Raw genomic sequence first — 22,541 nt, 5'->3', positions numbered from 1 at the left:
CTAAACCATGCAAACCACCTACCTTTATTCACTGGTTGATTGATTGACAAAATTTGCAAGTTCAGTAGATTAGTGTCATCGAAGCCACACAAGCCACCAGAGGGCTTCTGTCTTCACAAATGGGCAAATTCAGTAGTTCAGATACACAGAATTTGAATTGATAGAACGGTCACTCCCATTAAAATCTACCTTATCGATTGGTTCATTTGGCTGGTGCTCTGGCAATGGCTGCCACAGAATGAGTGAAAATAGTTTATCATAGAAGTCTGTTGCTTTTGATGCGAGAACACAGAACAGTTACACACGCAGTAATTAAACAGATGGAAAAAAATGCTTCTTTGTCCAGTCACCAAAAGGCTTTTAAATATTCACTTTTCAGCTTAAACATGTTCAACAAGTTTTACTGGATATGCACTACGCAATACTTAAAACTGAATACCAGAAATCCCTTGGAGGAGGGTACCTAGACTCAGAGAATCTCTAAAGTAGTATCGTAGACAGGCTCTGACTTAGGCCTATTTTGTCTAGCCAAGCCGAGACACCATATATGGTGGCCGGGTAGGGTCATGTTTGCCTCCTCGTCCTTTTGTGAATGGACTATTTTAGCATTATAGCGCCTCCTGGTGTGTGGCTGCCGCTGAGGGCTGCTGTAAGGCAAAATGACATTATATAGTCTGTTCAAAAACAGGAGGCGATGAAATGAGATATATTTTCTGCTTTTGAGCGGTGCTACAATACATTTGAAGAGGGGCAAGCTGAAAACATGTACAAGTAATTTTTCGTTGTCCATGAACTTTGTGAATAGTCTAACAATGTCCTCATTTTTTCATTAACATTCTAATCATTTACTATCCATGTATGTATGAATGTATGTATGTGTGTGTGTGTGTGTGTGTGTGTGTGTGTGTGTGTGTGTGTGTATCTATATATATCTATATATCTATATCTATCTATCTATCTATCTATCTATCTATCTATCTATCTATCTATCTATATCTATGTCTATATACACTATATTGCCAAAAGTATTCGCTCATCTATCCAAATCATTGAATTCAGGTGTTCCAATCACTTCCATGACCACAGGTGTATAAAATCAAGCACCTAGGCATGCAGACTACTTCTACAAACATTTGTGAAAGAATGGGTCGCTCTCAGGAGCTCAGTGAGTTCCAGCATGGTGCTGTAATAGTAATGTAATAGGATGCCACCTGTGCAGTAAGTCCAGTTGTGAAACTTCCTCGCTACTAAATATTCCACAATCAACTGTTAGTGGTACTATAACAAAGTAGAAGCGATTGGGAACGACAGCAACTCAGCCACAGAGTGGTAGGCCACATAACATCACAGAGCGGGGTCAGCAGATGCTGAGACGCATAGTGCGCAGAGGACGCCAACTTTCTGCAGAGTCAATAGCTTGAGACCTTTAAACTTCATGTGATCTTCAGATTAGCTCAAGAGCAGTGCGTAGAGAGCTTCATGGAATGGGTTTCCATGGCCGAGCAGCTGCATCCAAGCCTTACATCACCAAGCACAATGCAAAGCGTCGGATGCAGCGGTGTAAAGCACACCGCCACTGGACTCTAGAGCAGTGGACATGTGTTCTCTGCAGTGACGAGTCACGCTTCTCCGTCTGGCAATCTGATGGACGAGTCTGGGTTTGGTGGTTGCCAAGAGAACGGTACTTGTCTGACTGCATTGTGCCAAGTGTAAAGTTTGGTGGAGGGGGGATTATGGTGTGGGGTTGTTTTTCAGACGTTGGGCTCGGCCCCTTAGTTCCAGTGAAAGGAACTCTTAATGCTTCAGCATACAAAGACATTTTGGACAATTTCATGCTCCCAACTTTGTGGGAACAGTTTGGAGATGGCCCTTCCTGTTCCAACACGACTGCGCACCAGTGCACAAAGCAAGGTCCATAAAGACATGGATAAGCGAGTTTGGTGTGGAAGAACTTGACTGGCCTGCACAGAGTCCTGACCTCAACCCGAGAGAACACCTTTGGGATGAATTAGAGCGGAGACTGCGAGCCAGGCCTTCTTGTCCAACATCAGTGTTTGACCTCACAAATGCACTTCTGGAAGAATGGTCAAAAATTCCCATAAACACACTCCTAAACCTTGTGGAAAGCCTTCCTAGAAGAGTTGAAGCTGTTATAGCTGCAAAGGATGGGCCCACATCATATTAAATCCTATGGTTTAAGAATGGGATGTCACTCATGTTCATATGTGTGTGAAGGCAGCCGAGCGAATACTTTTGGCAATATAGTGTATATCTATATATATATAGATATAGATATAGATAGATAGATATATAGATATATATCTATATATCTATCTATATCTATATCTATATATCTATATCTATCTATATATATTTATTTATCTATCTATCTATCTATCTATCTATCTATATATACATATATAGATATAGATATAGATAGATATAGATATAGATATATAGATTTAAATTTTTTTTTAAGGCTTTTTAAGGCTTAAATCATTTACAATTTGTACTTGTTTCCTCTTCTAAACTGTTTCAATTTAGATAATAGTAGTGCAATGATATTACAAAATAAATCTCTGTAATGGTGCAATGATTTAGAACAAAGGTCATACATTGGAGATAGGTCATCATCTCTTTTGGTTATTTCACCACCACATATGTGGTACTTGAAAGAACATTTGTCTTTATGGGTTAACCATTCAGGTCTGTGTAATATGTTCTATCATCTAATGTTTGAGTTGCTGACTCAAAGTTGTTGACTCAGGGGAACTAAAATGACATGCAAGGAACTTTCACTTCCTAAAATTCTGACAAACAGAAAAAGGAACCATTATCTAACCCCTACCTCTATTATTTTATGTGCTTTATTGCAGTGAATAACATAATCTCTATAGTCTGGACAGAACATACTTGTATCCTCACTTCCATAAACAGTGACACGATTTGAAGTGACACAAATAAGTCGAATAATCTCCAGTTTCTGATATAAATGCCCCTCCTGCTGCCCTCCATGGGACTCAGTAGATGCCACCTGGACACACACTGGCTTCAGCGTTCAGCCCCAATCATCTGACAGCTCTTCCTAAATTGCCACAGACAGTAATGTGACTGTTTCACTTCCACCTTGTTGGCTAACACATCTCATAAAGAAAGGGCACCATGCTCTACAAGGAACCAGTCTTTCTCAAAGTGTGCCACATGAATGATGAATTATTATGATATCAGCTTCCAACAGTAACCAAGCAGTTTTTGATTTGCCTTAAATTCTCGGTGCTATCTGTGATTTTTGAATGTGACATAATTTATTGCACTGTGTATCTTTTAGTGTCCACCATTAATTTGTTGTGTTAATAAACAATGAATTGCTATGGCATCAGAGAAATCGATGTTTATTAAAGGCTCACCCACTACATCTTCTCATATGAGCACACAGTCCAAAAATAACTTAAAATAACTTATTGGAATTGAGAATTATAATGAAAAACACTGGGCCAAGCAGATGTATTAACATACACATTTTTAAAATACGTTTCTAGTACAATATTGTAATGATTGTTGTGCAAAATTTTTACATTGTTACATGCTACTATAGGTTAATTCTGTCATGTTACATCTATTTATAGCAATGAAATACACCTGGTCATCCATAACAATATTTATACATTTCATTCACAGATTTCCATTGACTTGGACTTTGAGGGATTCAGACCACCTGTGCGACAATCATCTGCCATTGCATTCTCTATCCTTGACATAAAAGACCGCTTTAGGGTCTGCTGGAAGTCATTACCAATAAACACATACAGAACTGGGTTGATGAAGCTGTTTGCTGCAGCCAGAGTGCCTCCCACCTGCAGTCCAATTTGAATTATTTCCAGGCTGTGCTTACTGATGTCTATCTCCAGCAAAACAAAGGTTTGGTAGGGAACCCAGCAGATGAAAAACGACAAGATGAGTGCAGCCATGACCTTGTAAGGCTTTGTGGACTTGATGGTTAAACTTCTCAGCTTCACACACAGCACTGAGCAGCAGAAGACAATCAGTAGGAAAGGGATCAGAAAGCCACAGATGAATCGCGTCAGTGCCACTGCCTTGTGGTTCGAAACTGACATGTATTCAGTGTAGCACTGTGTGACAGACCCGTGGATTTTTGTTTGTCTGTAGACCAGTGCAGGCAAGGTTAAGATGGCAGAGAGGACCCACATAAGGACCACAACTGTAGATGCTGTCTGTACTTTCCGGTGGTTCTGTGACCATACAGGAAACGAAATTATGATGCAGCGGTCAGCGCTAATCAGAACCAAGAGAAAAACACTGCTGTACATGTTGAGAAACAGAGCCGAAGACATGAGCTTGCATAGCACCAGCCCAAAAGGCCAATGTGAGGTGACCATGTAAACTATCTCCAAGGGCAGGCAGGCACAGAACAAGAAGTCTGAGATGGCCAGGCTGATGTACCAGGCAGTGTTGACCGTTCTTTTCATTTTCCAGCCACAGATCCAGATGACCACACCGTTTCCTCCAAGCCCAATAACACATATGATAATTTTGATTGCCACGAGTGTGTCAGTCAAAAAGGACTTAGTGGCAGTGAAAGCTTCTGGTTCATCTGAAGAGGAGCTGAAATCGGTTTTGTTGTCTGGAACGTAATCCTCATAATCAACATAGTCCTCCAAGCCTTCCATGCCTACAACTCCTGAAACAAAATACACTGGTTTACAAACACAGAAGCATATAATAACACAACACAAGGTTAATAAGAAAAGATTTTTGAGTGTAACACATTGAAAAATAAATTATAATAATTATAAGATTGTCCTTAGAGCACTCACCTTGTGTGACTGTGAGGAAGCAGTTCTTGTAGAAAGTCCCCTTTCTGAGAGCAACTTCTCCCTTCTGTTTCCTGGGCAGAGTCTCTAAAACCTTTATGAAATCAATTTGTCATGACAGGACAAACCATTTACCATGTCATGGAACAACTGAAAAGCTAGCTGTCATGGAGATGATTCATAATTCCAACCCAACAACAGCAAGACAAAAAGCCTGTACAGTGTTGTCACACAATTTTGATAAGAATTATGCTCAGAGCAGAGACACACAGTCATAGGAGAATGGCTGTGTGCACTGAGTGGAAATGACCAAAAGCCTTATAGCTTGTTATCTGTCTTTCTGCCATCCAACAATAGCTCTGTTTTTATCACCTGTTACCCACTGAGGAATAAGATACTGGTGAGAGCTAGTTGCCAAATAGTTCAAGCCAGGGGACAGGTTTTGAAAATCAAGAGGTCATGCAGGGGCCATTGGATAAAATGAGCCATAACTGACTTCTTTCCTTGTCAAATGTATGTATCCCAATCATTTGTTAATTATTCTGCAGTTATTCTGCACATATCCTTTGGGATTTGATTGGCTTTTTAGGTGGGGGGCCACCATCAATGTCCGAATTTCACGCACGCACGCACGCACGCACGCACGCACGCACGCACGCACGCACGCACGCACGCACGCACAAACACACACACACCATCCTTCTCTGTTCTCTGTCTTTCCAAATAATGTCCAATCAATTTAATTTAGCACAGGTGGACTCTCATCAAGGTGTAGAAACATCTTAGCAAGCATCAAGAGAAATGGGAGGCACCTGAGCTAAATTTCAAGTTGCAAAGGGTCTGAATACTTATGTCAGTGTGATATGTTATTATGTCAGAATTTCTAAAATTCAGTTTTCACTCTATCATTATGGAGTACTGAGTGTAGAATAATGAGAGGAAAAATTAATTTAAACGATTGTAGCATCAGACTACAACATCACAAAAGTGAAAAAAGTGAAGGGGGTCCGAATACTTCCTGAATGCTCTCTCTCTCTCTCTCTCTCTCTCTCCCTCTCTCTCTTTATAGGCCATTAAAATACCCATAAAATGAATGAAATATCTTCAGAGCCATCATTATGCTCTATAAACCATAGAATAGAGCCATCATATGGAGATTTAGGTCATATTCCTCAGAAAAAACAAGCTAGGCCTATTTCACTGTCAGTGTCACACAATCATGTTCCTTCACAGAAGAAGCCAAATTACTTGTGTAATCACTGTCAGGTGTGACTGTGGTTAAATTGATGATGATGCAAGAGTGTTAGGACACAGCTGTGTGACTCTTTTGAATGTAAAAGGCATGTACTGCTCCTTAAGTGATTGGTAACACCAGGGTTTTGTCACTGAGGTCACAACACCAATTGGTCTAAATCCAAAGCCTCTAGAAGTAGTCTTGAAGCACATGTTGTTCTTTGAACATGGCTAAGGTGAAGAAGGAGCTAACAAGAGAGCAACGGGCTCGAATAAAGGCCCTTTTTGATGCTGGCTGGAGTTTCCGCCGCATAGCCAAGGATTTGAGATGCAGTCCAAGTATTGTAAAGTACACTTTAGACTGCTTTGATGCCACCAATTCACACCAGAACCGAAAGGGGAGAGGTGGAAAAAAGAAACTTTCAGACAGGTGAAGCATCTCAAAATTCTCAGTCTTAAGGACTGGAGAAAGACCTCACGAGAACTGTGTTATTAGATCAACACCACATTGACTAATGGTGCAAGAACTGGGTGTCAGAAACTGGGAGAAGAAGGACCTGTTGGCAGAATAGCAGCAAAGAAACCATTACTGAAAGAGAAAAATAGAGTGAAACGCCTGAAATTTGCAAAAGAACACAAGAAATGGACAGAGGAAGATTGGTATAAAGTGCTGAGTCCAAGTTTGAACAGTTTGGCAACAAGCGAAGAGTGTATGTTTGACGGAGGGAGGGGGAAAGATATAAACATGAGTGTCTCTTGCCAACAGTTAAACACGGAGGGGGTAGTATTATGGTGTGGGGTGCCATGTCAGCCTCACGAACAGGTGACTTAGTGAAAATGAATGGCATCATGGATAAGAAAGTGTACCACAACATTCTGGTGAGGCACGGAGTACCATCTGGGAGTCGTCTTATTGGGCCTGGATTTAATTTCCAAGAGGACAATGACCCTAAACATTCTTCTAACAACTGCCGGAACTACCTGTGACAGAAGGAATCTGCTGGAACATTGAAAATGATGGACTGGCCCCCTCAAAGTCTGGACCTCAACCTGACTGAGCAAATTTGGGGCGAGTTGGACAATAAACTGGACAGATCTGTTGTACATTCAAAGGAAAGCCTATGGCTTGAGTTGCAGAAGGCATGGGATAACATTAGTGTTGAGGTTCTCAGGAACTATACTGACACAGTGCCAGAGAGATATGCTGCTGTAATTACTGCAAAAGGTGGACATACCAAATATTAAAGTTAAAAGTAGATAAAAACAGTAAGACTCACTTCGTCTGATATTTGTTGTGCTCAGAGCAACCATCTGTGTGTTTCATGAACATTATGAAATGGAATCATTTTTTGGAAGCAACAAAAATGTCAATATTTTCACATCTGTCAGGTGTCCTAATAATCATGGCCACCACTCTATCTATCTATCTATCTATCTATCTAGAGATATATAGATTGTATTTAGATATATTCTATTTTCGTTAGACTGTTACATGGTTTAGTTTGCTGCCCCCTGACGTTAGCATCACATAGCTGACCCACTCTCGTAATGCTTTGCTTATACAACCCACGCACGCGCACTTCTCTCTCCCTGTTGCTGTTTTAGCCCCTCCCCCTCACGGTGACGTTTATTTGGTCCAGGAGGTTCGAGCCTAATCTCCAGTTTCACAGTGCGTCATTAGCTTGGTGAACATGGCGGGGACAGTAGTGAAGACGTGCATCAGCCCTCTTGCTTTTCTCAACAGGAGGCTCTCTGCTCCGGAGTTCATAACCCAGTGCTGCTATCACAAGAAGGTACATTGTCTGTTGTATTCTCAGACAGGAGACTGCATTTTCAGGCTAACAGCAGCCTGTCGTTTTGCTAGTCCGCCGTGTGATAGTTAATGTCAACATAACTTTAATATCAATTTTACGAGGAGCTAATATTGCTACAATTGGTTATGTTATCTAGGTTAGTCAGAGGAACATGGTAACCAAATAACCATAACCAAATGTGTCACATTATCTGAGTGCAAAGAGAAAGAGGGACAGGGGCGGGGGTCTTGATGAGAAAGAGGCAGATAGTGGCTTATGAAACAGCAGCCCTTACAAAAACAACCATAACATTTGTCGCATAAGTTACCATTTAGCAAGCCAAAGACTTGAATTACGCCACTAATCTGTTCTCATCAGGTTAGTGCCACAGCCTTAATACTTGAACTTGAACTTAATAAGCTTTGGGATTGTCTGTGTGGCAAGCAGTCATGGCATTGATACGTTGTTATTGTGTAGCTGTTTCATCCTCACTGCAATATCAAGAATCTGACATAATATTCATATTTAGAGGTTTGAGTCTCTTATATTGCTCAACTGTGGCCATCTGATGCAATATGTAGTCAGTGGTTTACTTTGAAGCCTTTGAAGACAGGTAAAGTTACTTTATGTTTGCAAATGTATGTATATTCTCTTTATATCTGGATTCGTACAAATTGTATGGAAGTTTGTGAAAACATTTTGTGGGAGAGAAGAAATGAAGTAATAATGGACTATGCTGTGATCACTTTAAGGTCACATTTGGGTGGAGCAAAGTCTGAGCCACCGAGCATCAAAAAATTGTTACACCAGCTGGAAAAACTGTTATGTACTTGATATGTTTTTAGACATGTAACCCTCAAAGCTCCTAAAATAATACATCACACCAGCATGAAGTGACCGTCGGACTACAATTTTCATTTCAGTGCTCAAACTGGCAAGACTAAAGTCAGGTTTTTTATTTATCTCTGCCCTTTTTGGACCCGTTTGGCATTGTGATATAAGCTTAGCTCTTTTCTGTTGTTTTCAGAATGACTCAGCAGGAACTTGGGCAGGAGGAGGATGCAGAGGGAATTAACTATTGTGGACAAGGAGATCCTGTCCAAATCTATTTAACTCCGCTTCCCTTATGTAATGAAGAAAATGCATACTTGCATAACAGCAACATACAAGACCCCCTGGGTTCAAACCCATATTTTTTATTTTATCAGAATGCAGGAAGCACTCTAGGTCGTGATCTCATCGTATTTATTCAGTATTATTGGATGTTTTAACTCACGTAAATATACTGGTGTTTGCTCTCCTCAAGGTGGTGGATCATTATGAGAACCCACGAAATGTCGGCTCCCTGGATAAAAACTCCAAGAATGTTGGGACAGGCTTGGTGGGCGCTCCAGCATGTGGAGATGTAATGAAGCTTCAGGTATGTTTGTCACTACAAACACTACAACTGTGTTTGAAAACATCACACCGCCCTGATATAATTTATTTGTTGTATTACATTATACTCTTGATGCTCAGCATTGTGATAAGACTTCAATTGCTGATTAATTTGGAGTGTTATACTAAACTTCCTTTGTTGTTTTCCAAGAAAAAAATAACAATTTGGCATTTTCCATGAATAGCCATTTTAATGATTTTGTCAAAAAACAAATAATAGTTTCTAGTTTTCAGAAATGAAATCAGTCACTTGTAAAATTATCTGATTATGAGAGGTAGTCAATTCAGATGAGTAAAAATGTTAATCTTACAGATTGAGGTGGATGACCAGGGCAAGATTTTGGATGCCAGGTTCAAGACATTTGGCTGTGGCTCTGCCATTGCCTCAAGCTCCCTGGCCACAGAGTGGGTGAAGGGCATGACGGTGAGTCAACATTCACACATAGTACACTGATTAAGTTAACTTATCATATACCTTTCCTGTTGAATGCCCATTGAATTGTTTCAATGCCCTGCTTATTTCTGATACGTAGTATTGTTGTGGGGTTAATGACACTATGTGGTTCTCTGTTCAGGTTGATGAAGCCCTGATGATAAAGAACACTGATATTGCCAAAGAGCTCAGTCTTCCACCGGTTAAACTGCACTGCTCCAGTAAGATTTTTCAAAATAAATATTTGTAATGTCTGATAAAGAAAAAAAACTTTTTATCTGATTTTTGCATATATTTCTGTACACATTTATTGTATTTTTAATTCTTCCTACCAGTGCTCGCAGAGGATGCGATCAAGGCTGCCCTGGCTGACTACCGTCTGAAACAGCAGGATGACCAGCAGGAGGCAGTGAAGGCTAGCAATTAGAGACATCATTTGTCTTGCAGCACTGGGCATCTTTGTTTTGCTTTCTACTGCCAAGGGAGGAGATGGAGTAGTCCTGGATCACCACCTCACTTTCCTGTATTATTAATCAGGCACCCTTATTGAGCTGATGACTTATACATCAACTCATCTTATAGCACAGTGTTGACACCAGGCCTCTGTAGTTGTCTGTGATGGTCCAGCCCTATTTAATTAGCCTGTCACGTAAACGCACAATGTAAGCACTGACTGGGTGACTGGTACAGAGTGAAGCCTTATTTTCAACATCGTGGAAGATGATTGATGAAGATGATATATGATTTTGCTCTTTGAGATTTATTAATTGCTGCAGTGGAAATATTGATCAAAGTGAAGGCTGTCTCAGTATCCTGTTCACACCCTCTGCACTGCTCTTTTGAGATGCACAAGTGGTTTTAAACCATGAAAGGGTCCACTGGATTGATTGTTGTTACATTTTAGAAATGCTTCCTGCATGCTTTCTGCCTGAAATAAAACGATCCTGAATCATATTTTATTTATTGACTGATTGATTTATTTGACTTTCTGTAATGAGTGAAATACTTTGAACAATCTGCACAGTAAATTAAAATACTGTATTTCTGCTGATAGAATATTTATTTTAATTTTAATTACCCCCTCAATTTTACTAATCCAGCACTTTCTTGTGTGTAAACCAAAATGAAATATTGATTTTACTGTCACAGACTATTTACATTTATTGTCAGTTTACACCTTTAATATTGGCCATTTACACCCAATTTAACTATTTGTTCATATCTGCCATTAGCAACTTAACTGTACTATAACTGAAATATTGATCTGCACAGCTTAAAGCTTGGTAGTTAAAGATGAAAGCTCAGTGTATTACACAAAGGTACACAAAACCGTTTAGTCTTTGGGACAACAACATACAATGGAGTTTACTGCAGTTGTCCTTTGTTGGTGCTTTTTAGACCACAACATATCTTTGGCCAAACAAATTTCCGAGGCACTCAAAAACCCTCACATACAATAAGAAGTAGTCTTTGTGCCAGATGGTAAAGATGACACTATGAGTGGTGCACATACAATGATCTCACTTTGTCATGATATGCTCAGAGTAACTTTACAGGCTTTGTCTAAGGCATTATGGATTTGCTACATGTATAACATTTACTGCAATGCTTCAGACACTCCAGTCACACATCTTAAATAAAAATACTGTATCACACAAAATTGACAATTTTGTATGAAATGCAGAATCATTTGCTGTATTTGCCTTTGGGAATTTGTGGAACACTTTGGCAAGGTTTGACAGGTTGCCTCTTGTGGATTCAGATTGCTCAGAATAGTAAGTCAGAAGGCAGTTTTCTCCCCTGTGACCAGCTGAAGTGTTGCTGAATCACTGTGAATGTGCTGTGATGTGAACCTGTCGTCCTGCGGGGCTGCTGAGAGACCTGGGCCAGATGGAGGCCGGTCTGAATCATCCTCTGGACACGCCTGCTCTGGAGGGATCAGAGGAGGCTTTGGGCTGCTGCTCACAGCTGCTTGGTTGTCAGAGAGCTGACACAGCTCCTTCTGCTCAAGATGATGTGGCAGCTCCTTTTCTAGGATACTGCCACTTGTTTTGGGGCTGTCCTCAGGACCGTGCTTTGCTGTTTTTTGACTGGGGTCGTTTCCTTCTTGCAGATCAAGGGATTTGTTTGGTGTCCGCAGGCTCTTGGTAGCCCTCATGATCTCTGCCTGGAGCTGCTTACAAGAGTCCACTGGCTCACTTTCCTGGCCATGAAGGGGTTTCTCTGGCACTTCACTGAAGGGCTTAGCACCCCCAGTCTTGTCCCTCTGGTCCACATACATTTTTGATGGAAAGGAAGAAGGGTAGTAGGCATTGACTTTCCGCCTGTGGCTCATGAAGACCAGGCCGCAGATAGTAAAGAATGTAACGAGGATGAGAGTGCATCCAACGATAATGAAGAGCAGGTTCTTCTGCAGGAATTCCACAACCTGATTCAGGAAGACAGTATCCACATGCGTGTGGCCACCAGGTGTGGTTTGATACTCAGAGGAAAGGTGGCTGGTGGCCGCTGGCGAAGGGGAAGGGACCAAGTTGCCAGTATCTTCCCCATCTGCACTTCCCTCCTGTGAAACCTGTAAAGGCAGGGGTGTGGCAAAACTGCTGCTGATGCTAAATACAGCAAACAGGCTGATCAGATGGAGCGCCATCAAGAGCATCGTTCTCCACAGAATCTGCAAGGAATGATGTATTTTGTTAGGGAATTGTCAGTGATTTGTGCTTATGCATTTGGATGTCACACACCATCTTGTAAATAAACCTTTTGTAAAATATATCCAGATAAACCATTTGTAAAACAATATTTGTGACTTTAGAGTTTCTACAAGTTAAGTTTTTCACAGCATGATCCATTTTTTAAGTTTCACATGTTTGTATGGCCCATTATATACACTGCAAAAACTCAATATCTTACCAAGATTATTTGTCTTATTTCAAGTCAAAAATGCCTTATTTCTAGTCAAAATATCTCATTACACTTAAAATAAGACATGATCACCTCAGAAGTAACTTGTTTTTAGACAAAAATTCACTTGAAACAAGTGAAAATTTGCTTGTTTCATTGGCAAAATTTGCCAGTGGAAAAAGTGAAAATTCACTTGAAATAAGTGAAAATTAGCTAGAAACAAGAAACAAATTTTGCCAATGAAACAAGCAAATTTTCACTTGTTTCAAGTGAATTTTCACTTGAAACAAGAGACAATTGTCTAAAAACAAGTTACTTCTGAGGTGATCATGTCTTATTTTAAGTGTAATGAGATATTTTGACTAGTAATAAGACATTTTTGACTTGAAATAAGACAATAAGACAAATAATCTTAACATCATGCCGGAGGACTGCGGTTGTAAACTAGCCTCTGGCTAACACTGGCGCATTTACAGTAATGTCAATCAATGTGCATTGTCCTCTCTAAATAGATAAATAAAAAAAATAAAAAAAGTAAGATTTTGAGGTTTTGCAGTGTAAAAGCAATGTGTTTGGTTACAAAGACCTTGTCTGAAATATACTGAGCCCTGCGTAAAGTTAAGTAGACTGGCTTCATTCTAACTGTTCCCTTAAATCAATGACCCCAAACTACATTTGGATTACAGCGTGTCGGCTGAACACACATGCTGTTGCTGATGTCCACCTATTGTGCCAGAGTCAAAGAAAAGACAATTGATACTTAAAAATATAGAGGACAATGCAGTTATACCCTGCTTTGCTTTCATTGGTCAAAAAGTTTATCACTGTAACACTTTTCATCCTTCTTTTGCTCCATCTGTGTGCAAGCTGGGCCACATGGACACATGCACAGTGCTCATCTGGAAAGGGCGATGGGAGTTTATTTAAATGAATCACCCATTCGCCGAAGACTGCACATGCACTGTTAAACATGCCTGTGCAGTGAGACACATAAACATACACACTAAGCAGCTATACACACACATCCAGTGGATCTCCACCATGAGTGATTTGCTGAGTGGAAGCTCTTGGAAGATGAGCCCATGAGCTAAGAGAGATCCCAAAACAAATGCTGTTTTTTATTAGTGTCTTATTTATTGTTGTACCTCTGTATTTTGTTCAGTGAGCCTCTTAACAGACAGAAATTACACGCAGTACTCATAACCATGAGCATAGCTTCCTGGACAGATGGAGATTTTTGACAGTGGAAGGAAAAATAAAACTGTGATCTACATTTTGTATTTGGTGCAATTTAAACTGAGCTGTCCTTTCATCCTGAAGCTACAGATGCTGACCTGAAAGCACCACGACGCTGTCACATCAGCCCGACCACCTCTGAGTTATCATGTGAGGCAACATGACGGCCTGTGAAGCGAATGTGTTAGGAAAAAATACACCATGAGATCAGACTTTGAAAAGTTTGAAAAGTCAAAACTCACCAACCCAACTCTGGCGGTCACACACAGAAGAGGAGTCTCCCGGGGAGCTGTGTTTGGTTGAGGATGAGTGAAAACAGCCGGAGGAATGAAGTGAGGGCGAGCAGGAGAGACGACTGGTGCCTGGTGAACAACGCCACTTCTACAGTTTCATATTTCAGGCCGGAGGTTTGTCTGGATGGTCCAAAAAGACGTTGTTACACGAGGACAAATCCCTCCTTCTCCCTCTCCTCTGTTCTCCTCCCCCTCTGTCTCTCAGTTTCCCTGAGAGTGGCTGTGCTGTGGCCTGCACACAGATTGTTCTTGTTAGGTAGGAGTTTATAATGTGCAGTGGGGGCAGGGGACTTTCCTCTGCTCTCCTGTGCCAGTGCTGGACGTGCAAGGTCCGAGACAATGCACACACATAAGAGTGAAACAATATTCTCTAACTTATACATGATATACCCAGTTTCCCCTTGGAGATCAATAAAGTATTTCTCATTCTGATTCTGATTGTGATTCTGATATTAACAGACAAAGATCTAAATGTGATTGCCCTTTTGTTTTCATCACAGCACTGCAAAAACTCAAAATCTTACCAAGATTATTTGTCTTATTTCAAGTCAAAAATGTCTTATTTCTAGTCAAAATATCTCATTACACTTAAAATAAGACATGATCAGCTCAGAAGTAACTTGTTTTTAGACAATTGTCTCTTGTTTCAAGTGAAAATTTGCTTGAAACAAATGAAAATTTGCTTGTTTCATTGGCAAAATTTGTTTCTTGTTTCTAGCTAATTTTCACTTATTTCAAGTGAATTTTCACTTTTTCCACTGGCAAATTTTGCCAATGAAACAAGCAAATTTTCACTTGTTTCAAGTGAATTTTCACTTGAAACAAGTGAAAATTGTCTAAAAATAATTTACTTCTGAGGTGATCATGTCTTATTTTAAGTGTAATGAGATATTTTGACTAGAAATAAGACATTTTTGACTTGAAATAAGACAAATAATCTTGGTAAGATTTTGAGTTTTTGCAGTGAAGAGAAACACTGGTCCACTAAAAGATGGAACATGGTGGTTTGAATGAGTGTGTCTCTGTTTAATTTAGACACATAATTCAACAATAGCCTTGTACACAGGATTTCACACACTCCACCATATGACCTCACATTCACATCCAACATGTAGGCGACTTCTGTAGTGAGGATTTGAAAGGATGGAGCCTCAGGCCCACCGTCTAGCTCCGCCTCGTACCTCTCAGCGTCTGACACTGATGCAGACCTGCTGTGATTAAAAAAAGAGTCCTGTGGTAAGACTGACCAGCTAACACAGGAAGGGGTTAATGGCTCCTGTGGGGACACAACATCCGTAACAGCCCAGAGCAAGGGGATGGAGCCGGGCACACGCTGAACACTGTTAGAAACAATGTGGAGGGTGTTCTTGTCAAAAGGCATGCCTTTAAAGACGCACAGTGTGTGTGACCACTTTAGGGAAAGAGTGGGAAAGAGTGTGCATGTGCATGTGTTTGTGACTGTGTGTGTGTGTGTGTGTGTGTGAGAGAGAGAGAGAGAGAGGGGGAGAGAGAGAGAGAATGCGTGTTTGGCGAGTCTACTATATTTGTGATTAATCACGATGAGTGTAGCTTTATATGGTCACTGAGGCAGTGAGATGAGATCATGCACGCTCTGTGTTTACATTTTAGCTCTGTTGATATTTGTGAGTGTTTCATCTGCACATCACTGAACTTAAAAAAAAAAAACAGTTGGAAAGCTTGGCTACATATGAGCATTCAGGGCTCTTTCCTTTTCACAAGAGGAAGTGAATATCGGACTAAATCCAGGCTAAAAGAAAAGCCTTTCATAAAGTCAGACATCTGGGGGACCAGGCTGGGGTCCATGTGCACATTTTTATTGAGACTATTTACAGCAACAAGAGGACACAGAACAACCTTGGATTGTGAGGGGGGTTCTCTCTCTGAAGAAGTGTATCTCAACAAATCCCCTTAACACAGAGAACAGAATAGAACAGAGTAGAATAAAATACAAAATCCATATTCACAAAGAAGCTTGTCACATTCCACATTCCTCATTAGACGTATCATCTTAGACATATTCAACAGGAGGTTTGCTGATTTACACAGTACATGTCTTTAACATTTAGATAAAGACCAAATAAATACAAGGCAGAAACCGTATTAGGACAAAGAGATAAAGTTACAAAAAGTTCACCGATAAGCAAAATACTGAATTCATTGCTATGTACAAGAATGGTGTTCATATACTGAAAAGTGTCTGCACTGCAAAAACTCAAAATCTTACCAAGATTATTTGTCTTATTTCAAGTAAAAATGTCTTATTCCTAGTCAAAATATCTCATTACACTTAAAATAAGACATGATCAGCTCAGAAGTAACTTGTTTTTAGACGATTTTCACTTGAGATGAGATATTTTGACTAGAAATAAGACATTTTTACTTGAAATAAGACAAATAATCTTGGTAAGATTTTGACTTTTTGCAGTGTGTGAAGGACTGTCAGCCCTTGAAAATACAATCCTTCCTGTCTCCTGTTGCTAAGTGAAATACCATCAGGTTTCAGCTCAGGCTCCTCTTCTTTTTTTCTGTTTTTTAAAAAAATGTCTTTGATCACTCTTCCCATCCTGACTTAAATTCACCATCTATCCTTCAAGAGTGGCAATATTCAAATTCTTGAAAAAAAAAAAAAAAGAAGGAGTTTTTACTTTGTTTAACATATGCATTTGATGACCCGGCTTCTGCTTGTGGTTTCTGTCCCTCTTCCCCCACAGGAATCGAGTGTGCAGCGAGGCAAAACCACCAGCATCAAAGAGGAAGCATGAATCTACACAAGAAGCAGCGAGTCGTGACATCCAATCGGAGTGATCATGAAAGCATATCTAACATAACAAGATGAAAATGACGCTGATGATAACTCCGTCTAAACGCGGTCACTGTCTGGAAGGAAGCTGCTGAGAGTGAGGTTATCTCCTCCGTCCTCATCGCTGTCTCCCTCGGTGCTGGGCAGCAGGACTCCATTACTGATTGGATGGTAGCGGCTTGGATGGGGGCAGCTCCTGTCAGACAGCAGGGCAGAAATACACACCATCTCAGTCCCCTGCTGGGAATCCCTCACGCTGTAGTGGTACTTCCTTGATGACAGTTTGGTGCAGAGGATAATGGTTGTAACCATGAAGAACGTGGCCATCCCAGCCAGCGCGGCGATGGCAATGAGGCACTTGCTCACCACCGAGTCCCGACCCGTTTCCTTCGGAGGCGCTGTGGTTGTCGTCGAGGGTGATTTAGTTGTCATTTCTGGCAACCTCTTGGGAATTCTATGGATCACACCTCCCCCGGATGAAGTGTTGGACGTAGCCGTGGTAGAGACGTTTTCAGAAATGTTTGAGATGGTAGTATGGTAGGTGGTAGGCGGAGACCCAGTGGGGGAGCCAGGTGTTGTTGCATTGGAGAGGTCTGAAGGGGAGACCGGTGTGCTGGTGGGAGAAATGGGCTGGAAGGTGCTGGAAGAGTGCTGAGGATGGGTGGCGAACGACACATTTCTGGTGGCAGGTCCTGATGTGGGGCTGTGATGGAACATCCCTGTGGTAAGGCCAGCTGTTGTACTGGTTGGTGTTACAGCTGTGGTACTGTTGACTCCTTGGGGGGAGAATTGAATCGGAGTAGAATTTGGAGTGGTGGAGGAAAATGTGGGTGTGACATCAGACGTAAAGGTAGTCTTGCCCTGCAATGAAGAAACAGCCTCTGTTGAAGAGACTGTGACGGGCGTGTCAGCTGAAGTTGTGGCTGTGTGTTGTTGTGATGGATGCCCGGTGGGTTTCTCTGGTTCCGTGACATTCTCAGTGTGGGGATGCTGTGTTGCAGCTGTCTGCGCTGGAGGGACTGTGGAAACATGACCCTGTGTCAGAGCCGAGCTGGTTGTAGTTCTTACTGAAGTGCTCCTGGTATCTGCATCAGGACTGGGACTCTGGGCGCTCCTGGTGGAGGAGGACACAATGCTCTCAGGGGTTGTAGGAGCACTGATTCCTTCAGGTTTTGCAGAGGGACCCGGCGTCTCTGTGAGTGTTCTTTCTGGGTGTGTGGGCTGGGGCTGCTGGTCTGCGTCACCATGCTGTGGATTTGTGGTTGGACTGCTGGTGGTGCCTTTCTCCGTCGTGAACTGAGCAGCGATTGTAGAGTTGGCACTGTCTGCACTTGGAGGGGATGCAGTGGCACTCCTGGACTCCACAGAGAGCATGAACGATATGCTCCACAGCAAGGCCGGATACGTCTTCATGTTGACCAACATCAGGGCTGACTGAAAGCTCTGAAATCACAGTTCAATTCAGAGTTACTGGTGCTTGTCATGACAGCGGCATTCTGACCACAAGCAGGAATCTGTTCACATACAATGGGGTGCTTACAACTACAATCAATTTTCAATGGTGTTTGCAATAGGAGATGTGGTGAAGAGACACACATGGGGGAAATCATTGTGCCTTGTGACTGTTAGTGGCCATGTCAGCAGCATCTCATGATAAAACAGTCATCTTTCCCCACAAGTATTGCTTGAATCTTCATGCAAAATAACAATGTGGGTTTTATTTTTCTGTTTGACAAGACAGATTAAACTGTAACAAAGATTTTTCTGTTATGTAAAGGTTAGGGTTAGGCTTAGGGTTAGGGTTTCAAGTTAAGGGTTAGGGTTAGGGTTAGGGTTAGGGTTATAATTCAACAATATATATAAAAACCTAGATACACTGTGTTTTTCAACCTTTGAAAAATAAACACAATGGAACATCACACTTTTAGAGAGCCTTTTAAAAAGTTACATAATTTCATTCATATTACAGAGGGAAATTCCCAAAGCTGGCACATTCGACCAGATCTTGAATGTGGTTGAATCTCGCCGTCTTACCTTACTGACGGAGTAGCTGATGGATGGATGAGGGCGTTAAAGCTGAATTCAGCTCCTTTCAGTGACTCTGAGGGAACACACTGCGAGCAATGACACGTGATTACAGAACCACTTGAACAAGAAATAGGAAATGTTAAGCAACAGTATGATCGTGTTTTCGGATAAGTCAGACATGGCGAGATACTTCTCTCAGAAAGGCATGGTTTCAGTGTGCAGCAGCAAGGAAGTACAACAGTATGGTAGCACTGTGCCCGTTCACAGTGAGGAGAAATGAAAATGGACGGTTGCTCATTTCCAGTAAGCTCAAATAGGTAGGCTGCAACTTATTTGTAATCACTGAGTAGATAATGAAGCCATACATAGTCTCAAATACAACATTTTATCCATTAGCTTTTCTGTATATTTCCCTTTTAGCAAAACCAAATATCTCACCTCACTGATGAAGACGGAAGAGAGCTCATAAGATATGAAGCTGGATCTATGCTGCTGTATGGGACATGCGTGCATTGTGTGCCTTGATGTGCTGATTACTACCTTACACGAAGGAGCAGGAAGTACTCAGAGTTCTGTAAAAGTGCTCACTACTCTCTGACGAGTCAGCTTCATAGATGAACTTCATTATGAGCCTCAGTCCTGTATGCCATGTGGGTAAAAGCAAGAACTTAAAGGCAATGCTGGCAGGTCACAATTAAACTAGATCAGCTATAGAAAATGATGACAAGTTCACTGCAAATGTAATACTATATGCAGAAACAAGCTGAAGACCCAGGAGGACAAGTTAATAAAGCATGATAAATAGTGTTTATGGGATGCCTAATGCTTGGTGTCGCTGATGTATCTCGTCATAATGAATGGTGTGCAAATTCAGTCAGTTTGGGCCAGACACACACATCAAGACTCTGTGAGGAAATAGAACTGTTTTTCAGTTTTGAAAAATTGCCACGGTGACAGTTGCCACTTCCTCTGCTGGTGAGTCATACTGAGCTGTAGCTGTGAAAAAAAAGTGTCAAACTAAAAATAAACAATAAAACTTAAATTAAACAAATCAAACAAGTAAAACTGTCACACATCACTGAATGTGATATTTTGCAAACAGCCATGGTGCAAATGTTTCATTGTTTATGTATCACAAAGTCACAAAATGCTGCAGCTATAAGCTAAGTAAGTGCAGAGATTTTCATTTTTATTTTTGGTTTTCACTGCAGCTTCAGCACACAGTGGAATCTACCTCATCAAAAGAAAAAAGAAAAAAAGAAAAAAAAAAGAAATGCATAATGAGAATCCCTTACTTGTCACATAATAGGCCTACTAATTAATTACTTACAGTTTTTTCCTTCCATCTTTTTTCCCTACACACATCTGAGACAGGAAACAATTACATGGTTCATAACTTTGAAGTTTGATGTGTTGCAGGGAAGTACTGATTTCTTTGTGTTCACTGTGACATGACAGAGCTGCTAGAGGGAGCACAGTCATGCAGCTCATGCATGTCTGCTCTAATGCTTATGGACTCACTTCCTGTTTTATTTTGTTAAGTCTAGTTTCATCCTTATTTTTTGATGTCATTTCCTTCAAATGTCCTGCCTTGCAATCAGCCACACCCGCAGTCGGTTTCCAATCAGCCGTTCAGTACACACACCTCCACTGTCCCACTGGTAGGTCTGCCAGGTTGTCTTTGTTTTGCAACAAGCTTTCCAGCCTTTTTCTAGTGCGTTGCCCTTGTGTTTTTGACCTCTGCTTTGACTTTTGGATTCTGATTTTTTTTTTTTTTTTTGACTTTTGGATTGTACCTGTATATTGAATGGGAGCCTGAGCCTTTTCTGTACTGTGACCTCTCTAGCTGACCTCCTGCCTGACTTTGAGTGAGGTTTGATTTTACGCCTGCTCCTCTCTGTGTGATCCCTGCTCTTGAGTCTTCTTCTGACCACCAGATGTTACATCTGTGCTCTCTCAGAAAATAAAGCCCATAATTGTACTTTTAGGGGTCCAGCATCTTGTCTCTGGGGTAGCACCCTCTAAGGTGCGGCTTTTGTACCCTCGACATTGGGAACTTATTTGTCCCCCTGTGGTTTGTAGTTTATAGAGTCTTTTTCCTATATTATAATTATTGACTAGAGAATTTTATTTTTCATATCCACAAATCTAAAACTTACACTACTCACAAAAAGTTAGGGATATTTGGCTTTCGGGTGAAATTTACGGAAGTTGTAAAAAGTTCACGCTACAGTAATATTATATCATGAAAGCAGGGCATTTAAGTAGAAGCATACACTGGTGATTTCCTCATCTCAAACAATTTCTTGAAACAAAAGCCAACAACAGCGGTGGATATACCACAACAAAAAATGTCATTGTCTCAATAACTTGTCATGTGCCCTTGAGCATCAATTACAGCTTGACAACGACGTCTCATGCTGTTCACAAGTCGACTTATTGTCTGCTGAGGCATGGCATCCCACTCTTCTTGAAGGGCGGCCCTCAGGACATTGAGGTTCTGGGGTACAGAGCTCCGAGCCTCTACACAGCGACTCAGCTGATCCCATAGGTTTTCTATGGGATTCAGATCTGGAGAAAGTGCAGGCCACTACATTTGAGGTACTCCAGTCTCCAGCAGCCGTTCCCTAATGATACGACCTCGATGAGCTGGAGCATTGTCGTCCATGAAGATGAAATTAGGCCTGTGTTGTTCATGCAGGGGCACAATGACTGGATTAATGATGTTATTCAGGTAGTATGGCCTTGTCACTGTACCATTAGGGCAGTTCTGTATTGACTAGACACACGTGCCCACACAGTAACACCACCACCACCAAAGGCTCGTCTGGTGACAACAGTGGCTGATGCATAGCGCTCTCCTTGACGTCTCCAACATCGTTGGTGGCCATCATTTCTGCTCAACATGAATCGTCTTTCATCAGAGAACAGCACTGAGGCCCACTGGTCCCTCGTTCAGCGTAAATGCTCCCTGGCCCATGCAAGACGATGACACCTGTGCCTGGTGGTGTGGTCAGGTACCCTTGCAGGTCGTCTAGCACGCAGACCATGCTGATGTAAACGGTTTCAAATGGTCTGACGTGACACTTGGGTGCCTCTCACCTCCCTTAAATGTGCCTGGAGTTGAGTGGCATTCATCATCCGGTTCCGCAGGGCGCTGTTCACAATGAAGCGGTCATCAGTGTGGGATGTGGCCAAAGGACGTCCACTTCTATGCCTTTCTGTGACTCTTCCAGTCTCTCTGTATCTCTGTTGCAACCTGCTGATGACACTCTGTGACACTCTAAGCTCAGTAGCCACTTCCATCTGAGAACATCCTGTTTGAAGCCTCGCAATGGCGAGGTGCTGCTGATCAATTGTTAGGTGTCGTCTTGGTCTCATGATGTCAAAATGTGAACAGCATGATGAGGAGGAATGTTTAAATACCAATTCTAATTGAACCAGGAAATTTATTGGTCGATTCATGGATCAAACACCTGATGTGAATTTTGCCGTTAAACTCCTTGTTAGAGAACAGCAACTTGTGCAAAAAGT

General features: G+C 41.4%; 3 protein-coding genes across 3 annotated transcripts; all 3 read right to left on the bottom strand.

Moving 5' to 3' along the window:
- Positions 1-3,412: 3,412 nt before the first annotated feature.
- LOC115369013 (chemokine-like receptor 1) lies at positions 3,413-5,176 on the bottom strand. The gene is made up of 2 exons (XM_030065507.1): positions 4,836-5,176; positions 3,413-4,699 (listed from the first exon to the last, which is right to left on the bottom strand). Exon 2 carries the CDS (start codon positions 4,686-4,688, stop codon positions 3,669-3,671), a length of 1,020 nt encoding a protein of 339 aa, XP_029921367.1. The 5' UTR covers positions 4,689-4,699; positions 4,836-5,176; the 3' UTR covers positions 3,413-3,668.
- A 5,311-nt stretch (positions 5,177-10,487) lies between these two features.
- On the bottom strand, positions 10,488-12,484 carry tmem119b (transmembrane protein 119b). Its single transcript, XM_030065421.1, has one exon. The coding sequence runs from the start codon at positions 12,382-12,384 to the stop codon at positions 11,509-11,511; it is 876 nt and encodes a 291-aa protein (XP_029921281.1). The 5' UTR covers positions 12,385-12,484; the 3' UTR covers positions 10,488-11,508.
- Positions 12,485-16,607: 4,123 nt separating this feature from the next.
- Positions 16,608-19,517, bottom strand: LOC115369033 (mucin-2-like). Its single transcript, XM_030065533.1, has 3 exons — positions 19,446-19,517; positions 19,014-19,093; positions 16,608-18,422 (listed from the first exon to the last, which is right to left on the bottom strand). The coding sequence occupies exon 3, from the start codon at positions 18,402-18,404 to the stop codon at positions 17,040-17,042; it is 1,365 nt and encodes a 454-aa protein (XP_029921393.1). The 5' UTR covers positions 18,405-18,422; positions 19,014-19,093; positions 19,446-19,517; the 3' UTR covers positions 16,608-17,039.
- Between the last annotated feature and the right edge of the window lie 3,024 nt (positions 19,518-22,541).

Source organism: Myripristis murdjan, chromosome 12 (assembly GCF_902150065.1).
Source record: "Myripristis murdjan chromosome 12, fMyrMur1.1, whole genome shotgun sequence".
In the NCBI taxonomy this organism is placed as follows: domain Eukaryota; kingdom Metazoa; phylum Chordata; class Actinopteri; order Holocentriformes; family Holocentridae; genus Myripristis; species Myripristis murdjan.
The sequence above is the reverse complement of the archived record's forward strand: the minus strand, read 5'-3'. Positions and strand labels throughout refer to the sequence as shown.